The sequence below is a fragment of the Lepidochelys kempii genome, chromosome 4, assembly GCF_965140265.1.
Source record: "Lepidochelys kempii isolate rLepKem1 chromosome 4, rLepKem1.hap2, whole genome shotgun sequence".
Taxonomy (NCBI): domain Eukaryota; kingdom Metazoa; phylum Chordata; order Testudines; family Cheloniidae; genus Lepidochelys; species Lepidochelys kempii.
In genome coordinates, this window is record NC_133259.1 from 141,889,760 (window position 1) to 141,898,937 (window position 9,178).

At 48.9% G+C, this 9,178-nt stretch overlaps 1 protein-coding gene across 2 annotated transcripts in view; it reads left to right on the forward strand.

The window, feature by feature from the left end:
• SEMA4F (ssemaphorin 4F) overlaps positions 1-4,050 on the forward strand; it is a 143,275-nt gene extending 139,225 nt beyond the window's left edge. For both annotated transcript variants that reach the window (XM_073343166.1, XM_073343167.1), the window contains exon 14: positions 384-4,050. In XM_073343166.1, coding sequence (XP_073199267.1) covers positions 384-1,006 — 623 coding nt within the window. In that variant the 3' untranslated portion in view covers positions 1,007-4,050. The remainder of the gene's footprint in view (positions 1-383) is intronic.
• Positions 4,051-9,178: the final 5,128 nt, after the last annotated feature.

Below are 9,178 nucleotides of genomic sequence, written 5' to 3' on the forward strand. Positions count from 1 at the left end.
TAGAGTGACTCGGGTTTGGGAGGGTGCTTCTTTCAGTGCAATAGCGGGGGGCCTGTGAAAGACTAAGAGGATGTGGGGAGGGCTTATTCTGAAGAGGGGAAGAAGGAAGAAACTCCACCAAAGAGGGGATCCAAGAGTTGTGCTTCCCCTGAGGAACCCAGGCTATGGGTTCACCTTCCCAGTGTCCCTGTGCCATATGCTTCGTACCCTCTTCTTTTGTCTCTAAGGGATACAGCTGCCCTCTTGTTATTTCCATGGGACTGGGCTGGGGGATGCTCCTCTCCTGCTTGCCCATGCCTGTGGAGAATCGGTAGCACATACTGCAGGAGCCCTGTCTCATGTTCGGGTTCTGCCCCAATGCAGTGTTTCTCTCCCACTTGCAGATGTGCCTGTTACAGTCGAGGTGCCAGTGTCCCTGGCTGCCCGGGTTGTGCTCCCCTGTACTCCACCGTCAGCCTGGGCAACCTGCACGTGGCAGAGACCTTTCCAAGATGCCACCATGTACGCCTTGCGCAGCGATGGGCTGGAGTTCACAGTGACAGAGGATACCCTTGGTGATTACACCTGCCAGTGCATGGAAGGTGGAGCAGGGGGCGTGGTCGCCTCCTATAGCCTGGTGAGGGGCAGCAGCTCTGCTAACACCTGGAAGACAACTGAGCGGAACTACAGTGTCCTGGTGGGACTCCTCTTGTTTTTCCTAGGCTTTGCTGCTGGCTCTGGCTGTTTCTTCATCTACGAGAGGAGGCGACAGGAGCGACTCCAGAGGGAGCTGCTCAGCCGTGAGAGAAATGGACTGGATTTGATGCAGTCGAATACAACTAGCTGCAGCCATGAGCCACACACGCCAAGCTCCCCAGAAGACGAGCGCCACCCGCTGGCTACAGCTAAGAAGAATGGCAGCCTCAGTGGCTTCCCCCACCTCTACATCAATGAGCTGGACAAAGACCAAGCCCGGATCTACCTGACAGGGGTTCCACTGGCCAAGTGCGATGAAACCTCCATTTAGGAGCCCCCGAAGGGAGCACATCCATCACCAACACCCACGGCGATGCCTGCCCCTAGTTGGGCACAGCCATCACTGACCTCCCTGGCATTGTCTGCCCCCTAGGGGAGGAAGGGCACAGCCATCATTGACATGCCTGGCAGTGGCTTCCCCAAAAGGCGAAGAGGGGCACAGCCACTGTTGACACTGCAAGTCGAGCCTCTTTCTTCATGTCATTGCCAGAGTTCCCGTTCTCAGAATCCATCTGACTGATGCGGCCGTCTAGGCCTGGAGTTAGTGTGACGCTCCATTGTGGTCAGTGAGCAGAGCTGGTGTGTCTGAGAGTGGGACTCGCCCGGCTTTATTTCTACTAAAACCTTCGTGTAGCCTCTGGGCTCTGGCCAAAGAATTCCTTGCTGAGTGGCTTTGAGTCCTTGTGCCCCAGGTCCCCCAACCTCTGTGAAGTTGCTTGGAACAGGTCATTGGAGTTTCTGTGTTACTAGCCTGGTGGTGGTGTTTGGCAAACATGCTCCAGGGCCGGGTCCCTGGGCTCTGCATCCTGTAGATATTCCCTGGAAGTGATGATTGTATTGGCTAAAATTAGCCTTGATTGTGACTGTAACCCGAGCTATCTGGAACAATATTCCACGTCTCCCTCATCCCTGCCTGCTGCTCAGCTGTGGGGAGTGGTGGTGGTGGAGACCTGCTATTGGCTTCTTCAAGAGCAGGAAGCACGCACAGCCAGCACTTACCGAAGCCTTGTGTGTTCCTGTGGGGTCTTCTCTGCCTTCACAGTCTGGTACACAAGAGACAGTAAATGCCCCTGGAGACCTCTTGGCCTGTGCTGACAAGTGACTGCCTTGGTGGTGCTTTCTATTAACCAGCACCATCTTCATGAATGTGGTGTGACTGAGACCAGGTGCAGAGTCTCCTTGAGATCAGGTGCGCCTCTGCGAACAGGAGTTGTCCTCCAGGTGCAGAAGTCTGAAACACCCTTCAGAAAGAATGGTGGCTGACTCACTATAATGCCAAATTCTGCAGCTGCCCTGGCTGCACATGCCTTCAGTCCACAGCCATGTGGATCCTTGTGTGTCTGGGCTGGAGAAGTCCCAGCACAGTTTTGCCAAGTGTGTTACAGTAGATGTGAATGATCAGAGCCAATGACATAGTGGTGCTATGGAATATCGTAGCTATGCATGTTGAGACAGGAGAGACTAGGACATTGCAGAGAGTAAGTTCTTCCAGAGCTGCTTTTCCTCCAAGCAGTCAGGTCAGGTGGAGTTGCTTGTTGTTGAGGTATTCATGCTGTAAAGCACTGAACCTGAGGGCATCTCCCTCTGTTAGAAATGTCACCACCACTTTGGACTTTGTCTCTAGCAAAAGTGTGACACACACACACCCATATCATTGCCATGAGCCTCTCCTTGCAGCTGATTAGCTGCACATATTGGACTGGGGACACGTCTCCCACTCCTGTGCGTGTCCACCTGCATGCAGCTTGTCCCTCTCCAACCTTACTTAGCAGGTTCAATGAGACCCTCCCAACTTTCCATTGTTCTCTGGCTTCCCCAATAGGCCCACTGGCCACGTCTGGCTTCCTCACAGGCTGGTTCAGTGTCTCCAGCCACTGGAGCTTTCCCAGCTTGTCTTGCAATCTCAGTGAGAACTCCTTTCTTAGGTTCCCGTAGGCCCCTGCTGTGGCTGGGGGGGTGGGGTGGAGGTGGGACTGAATGTGAAATTAATGTCACCTGCTGGTTTTGCTGTTTTGTGTTTTTTTGTTTTTAATCAAACTTTTTTATTTTGTGATTTATTAAAAATTATTGTCAAAAAGAATAGTCTGGGTGTTGGTGGGAGGTGGGTGAAGGGGGTTGGCAGACACAGACTCTTTGGGGCTCTGTTATTAGTGATTTTTGGTTATGTGCACAGGCTGCTGGCACAGTATCATGCTCCCTATCAACGTAAGATTAGCCATATTGGGTCAGACCAATGGTCCTGTCTTCCCACAGTAGCCAATGCCAGGTGCTTCAGACCAGGGTTTCTCAGCCTTTTCCTTTCAGAGGGCCGCCCAACATGATATAAAAACTCCACTGCTCACTTGTGCCACATCTGGTTTTCTGCATATAAAAGCCAGGGCCAGCGTTAAGGGGTGGCAAGCAGGGCAATTGGCTTGGACCTTACACCACTTGGCCCCCATGAAGTTGCTCAGGCTTTGGCTTCAGCCCCAGGTGGCGGGGCTTCGGCTTTCTGCCCTGGGCCTCAGCAAGTCTAATGCTGGCCCCACTTGGAGGACCCCCTGAAACATGCTCGCAACCCCCCAGGGGGCCCTGGACTCCTGGTTGAGAACCACTGCTTCAGAGGCTATGAACAGAACAGGTAATCATCAAGTGATCCATCTCCTGTCGCCCATTCCCAGCTTCTGGCAAATGGGCTAGGGACACTTCAGAGCGTAGTTGTGCATCCCTGCCCATCCTGGCTAACAGACATTGATGTGTATGGGGAGACTTTGGCAAACCAGTAAAGTGCCTGAAACCACTATGGCTTATTGCTAAAAGCAGCCAAGTCAGCAGGCTTAGCTTAACCAAGGCAGGAGGGGAGGGGGGGTTTTGGGTGCCACAGAGAGGGCAGCTTGACCCCTTGTCCTTCCTGATAAGAATTGTGTTGAAGTTGCTGATACATACATCTTAGAAGAGCAGGATGTGCCCCAGGAATGTCTATTGGGGCCTCAAGGCTGCAAACTCTGGAAAAACCCGCACCTGGTTAATCAATAATCAGAAGGAACCTCTTGCTTGACCATTGAAATTGCTTACTTAACAAGTTTGCTTTAAGGGTCATGTCATTCTATTACTAATGTATAAATAAGGGGAAAAAGTTTGAGGTAGGGGGACTCTTCAGGACTGGACTCTCTCTCTCTCTCTCTGGATGCATCTTGTGTTTCAGCAGCTGCCACTGTGCCACTCGAGAGCCACACTCAGCTTTGGTAATTATCAAGGGTTGAGGGTGTTTTACTAACCTCTTGCGGACGTGTGTATAAGTGCTTGAGACCAAGTAAAGTTTAGCTTTAAGTGAAAGCACTCTTGTGTTGTCCTGTTTGTGCCAGCCATCGTGATTTATTTCCTGACACCACCTCGCACAGAGTAAAAGTTACCAAGAGCTTTGGGTTGAAAGAACCCCAGGTAAAAGAATTTGGAGGCCCAAGCGAGGATTGGTAGAGAGGAAGGAGACGGATGGTACAAACAGTTTGTAGTTTGTCCATTGTAATAGGAGGTAAAAGACGGCGGGGTGGGGTCACTCACTACAAGTTCTCGTGTCGCAGTTCGCGAGTTAATTTACAGATACATTCCGTTACTGGGACTCAGAACTCAGGCTGATTGCCTGCTCGAGTGGAGAAATTATGTCCAGAGACAGGGAACCAACTCCAGGACATAGCCCCAAAGATCAGAGCTGCCAGACCGTAACACTCTGCCAATGACACCGTGCAGAAACTGGAGTCCCCCAGATGGACCTGATTTTGACTGGCCATCAGGAAAAGTTCATCTGTCTTACTGGGAGTGGTGAGCACTGTATGTGTGTGCATTCTGTTTTGGTGATTGTTAAGAAATAGAGGTTATGTAGTATATTACTGTGTAAGGCTCTTTCACTGGTAAAAGACCCCGTAAACCCACAAAAGATTAAGCCCTGAGTCCACAGGGAAAGGGAGTTTGCTCTGAGTCCACAGGGAATGGGTACTTCCCCAGAGCCCACGGAGGGGTAAAGTTAGGTGCTTTTTGCCTGGAGCCCTAGGAACTGGGGAAAAGGAAGGTGCCCTTGAATGTGTGAGTAATAGAGAATTTTGTGCTGGTAACAAATTCAGTGGAGACGCTGCAGGCAGCCTAAGGGCTTCTGGACTGAACTGATAGAGTCTAACACAGGAAACAATAGCAAAGTACCTGTGCCTTCTGTCAGAAAGGGTCACTACCAATCTGGCAGAATGACCACCCCAGAGCAACAAGAGAGAAAGGGAACAAAGAAAAGGGACCAGGAGGGGTGGGAGCTAGTTGAGGAACCCACCCTCCTTGCTAAATTGTTAGTGGGACAAAGCCTGTGCCCATGGGAAGGGGCGGTTCAGGGAGGAAAGCAGGATCAGGCCCAGACAAGCAGGCAGGCAACAGATAAAGAGAGTGAGAAATTAACTCTGCAGAGGCTAGAGGAAATTAAGCAGTTGAACCTTGTACAAATGTTAACAGAAAAAGTGTTATAGAAAAAGATTCTTGGTTTCTTTGCAGCTATTCTGAAGGAAAAATGGGCCCTTTTCCAAAGGAATGTTTGTAAATAAGCCAGGCAAAAAGACAGTCTGCTTTGAATCATTTGACTGAACAATTAAGTCAAATTTGCCAAAAGAACATAAGGGGTTTCTATTGGAACTTACCTGACCCCAAATATATACCAATGTAATCCTATGTACAGCTGTATAAAAATTAAAGCAGTGTAAGGGATGTGAAGGAGAAGAGTATGCTTGTGTGTGTATCTGTGTGTGTATAGATATACTGTCAGGTTTCAGAGTAACAGCCGTGTTAGTCTGTATTCGCAAAAAGAAAAGGAGTACTTGTGGCACCTTAGCGACTAACCAATTTATTTGAGCATAAGCTTTCGTGAGCTACAGCTCACTTCATCGGATGCATACTGTGGAAAATACAGAAGATGTTTTTATACACACAAACCATGAAAAAATGGGTGTTTACCACTACAAAAGGTTTTCTCTCCCCCCACCCCACTCTCCTGCTGGTAATAGCTTATCTAAAGTGATCACTCTCCTTACAATGTGTATGATAATCAAGGTGGGCCATTTCCAGCACAAATCCAGGGTTTAACAAGAACGTCTGGGGGTGGGGGTGGGGGGTAGGAAAAAACAAGGGGAAATAGGTTACCTTGCATAATGACTTAGCCACTCCCAGTCTCTATTCAAGCTCTAGAGATTGGGAGTGGCTAAGTTAGCACCATGATGCATGCATTGGCAGGGCCCATGCTTTCAGAGAAATCTGTGTCCATGTCCTGATCGCTCACATGACCACGCTGACGTCGCCTCCTCGCCTGGTATCGCTCTGCCAGGTTCTGGTGCTGCATATACTGCTGGATAATGCATGTGGTGTTTAATGTGCTCCTAATTGCCAAAGTGAGCTGAGTGGCCTCCATGCTTGCCTTGGTATGGTGTCCACACAGAAAAAAGGCGCGGAACGATTGTCTGCCATTGCTCTGACGGAGGGAGGGGCGACTGATGACATGGCTTACAGGGTTGGCTTACAGGGAATTAAAATCAACAAAGGGGGTGGCTTTACATCAATGAGTATTTCAGGCAGGACTTCATGGAGGGTTCCAATAAGAAATGGTGCACCTAAGTAATTGTTCTTATTGGAAAAAGCAGGTTGGTCTGGCCTCTGATTGATACATGGCTAGATTTACCTCGCTGCACCTTCTCTGTGAGTGACTGCAGTGTGACCTAGAGGAATGAGTCCCCTAGACGGGGGAGGGGGGGAAGAAAATGAGTACAAAACAAATCTGGTCTATTTCTTATTTTGATCCACTCCATCTATCTTTCTCATCTTTGGCTGGCAGCAGACGGTGCAGAAGGACTGTAAGCCATCCACATCACATGGCTGCTCGGCAGAAAACGGTGCAGTAGGACTGCTAGCCATCCTCATCTCTTGCCTGCCTGGCAGAAGATGGTACAGTAGGACTGCTAGCAATCCATATCGCCTGCCTGCTCACCATAAGATGGTTCAATAGGACTGACTGCAGGACTAAAGAGAATGACCTGGTCAAGTCACTCCAAATTTAGTCCCTGCACCCATGTCTGCCCAGGCGCTCCTGGCTGACGTGGCCAGGAGCACCTTGGACATGATGATGACGGCTATCAGTCCCATTGCACCGTCTGCTGCCACAAGGCAATGGGTTGCTGCTGCTGTGTAGCAATGCAGTACTACGTCTGCCAGCACCCAGGAGACATACAGTGATGGTTACCTGAGCGGGCTCCATGTTTGCGTGGTATGGCGTCTGCACAGGTAACTCAGGGAAAAAGGCACGAAACGATTGTCTGCCCTTGCTTTCATGGAGGGAGGGAGGGAACGGGAGCCTGACGATATGTACCCAGAACCACCCACGACAATGTTTTAGCCCCATCAGGCATTGGGATCTCAACCCAGGATTCCAATGGGCAGCGGAGACTGCGGGAACTGTGGGATAGCTACCCACAGTGCAACGCTCTGGAAGTTGACTCTAGCCTCGGTACTGTGGAAGCACTCCGCCGAGTTAATGCACTTAGAGCATTTTCTGTGGGGACACACACACTTGAATATATAAAACTGATTTCTAAAAAACCGACTTCTATAAATTTGACCTAATTTCGTAGTGTAGACATACCCTATGATTCAATCAGCAAGGATATTTGTGAAAGGAATGGATATTTTAAGCAATAATCTGCCACCCCAAAAGGGGTAGAAACATGTTCTTTTTGTCTTTCAGAGAATCAAGAAAAGCTGGTACCAGCTAAAGAGCAACCCAGAATACCATAGATCTACTGTCTCGACAAAGCTTGTGTTTTGTGTTTTATGTTTTGGCTTGTGTTGTTTGTCTTGTTGTTAGCATTGTTGTTTATTGTGTTACAAAAAGGGAAATACTACATTAGGCAGAAAAGGATTAACAAGCATTTTAACTGTATTTACAGAAACGCCAGTTTGTTAACAGGGAAACATCCTTAGGCAGTAAAGATGCATGAGACACAATGTGTATCTGTTGGTGAGAATAAAAGGATGGACATAAAAACTTTTTAAAGCACAAAGTGAAATTAACAAGGGAAAAAATGGGTATGTACTAAAACAATAAGACTTGCCAATTATTACTTCTTAGTTAACTTCCAGCATGCAAGCCCAGCTGAATGCACCTGGGCGGTGTATGACATTGGATATAAGGAAAGAAAGGCCCAGTGACGCCATAGCTACCCTAATACTATCTCAATGTGAACTACTGAAGGCTATTGGATTGTGCCTGGCAGCCAGGAGCCGGGGGTAGCCTAAAGAAAAGGCTCCCAAGAAATGTATTGAACTGCTTTGGGTGGAATTGGATTAGAAGTTGGAGTGCTGGATGTTACTAACACAGAGGTATTGGCAGACAAATGAAGTTATGCTATAAATGTTTGTCATATTTTAGCAAATAGGGGATGTGATTTCAAATTTCATGTACCTGAATTTGAATATAGCCAGTTAAAAGTCTTATACTCTGAATTCTATTGTAAAACCTGTGCCCCTTGGAATGGATTTAACTGCTTTACAAACATTGCTTATACACCCTGATTTACAGAACCAGTGACATACTGCAAAACAGGAAGGGCGCAGAGTTAGGATTACTGTGCATCATAATGCCAATGAAATTAAATGGGTATTTGCAAGAGTTAGCCAGGACCTGTCGCACCACTGGTGGGAAGTGTTTTTGGGATGGTCCCCTACTGGCACAGGTGTACTGAATTTGGTCCTACACCCCATCATAGGGCTTAGCGTGCTAAATAGTAGCGGTTTTTGTTACCAGCCCGACGACATGCTGGATATGGTGCAAAATCTGGCAATTGCAAGTCCCCCCGACAAAAGAGCCCGTGATTACTGCCCCTGGCACTCATAGCCCCGAGTAAGGAACATATCGAAATTATCGCCCCTCCCTCAACTGGGAAAGGAGGCTAAGGCAATCGCTTGTCAATTGTTATGCTGGTGTCCTAAGTATGGGATGCTAACAAGAAGGTAATTTGCTCAGTCTTGGCTGAGAGCCCTGGGGTTACGGTTGGGGTTAGAGGGTTAGCGATTAGGGGTGAGGGTGAGGAGGTAGGGTCAGGGTCACGGGTCAAGGTGAGGGGGTAGGGGCAGGGTCAGGGGTTACGGTTGGGGTTTGGGTTAGAGGTTAGGGTCAGGGTTTACGGTTGGGGTTGGGTTTAGGGGTTAGGGTTGGGTTAGGGTTAGAAGGTTTAGGGTTTAGGGCTAGGGGTTAGGGCTTAGGGGTAGGGGTTAGGGGTTAAGGGTTAGGGTTAGGGGGTAGGGTTAGGGGTGGGGGTTAGGGTTTAGGGGTAGGGTTAGGGTAAGAGGGTTAGGGTTTAGGGTTGGGGTTAGGGGTTAGGGTTAGAGGTTTAGGGGTTAGGGTTTAAGGAGTTAGGGATTAGGGGGTTTGGGGTTGGGGTTTAGG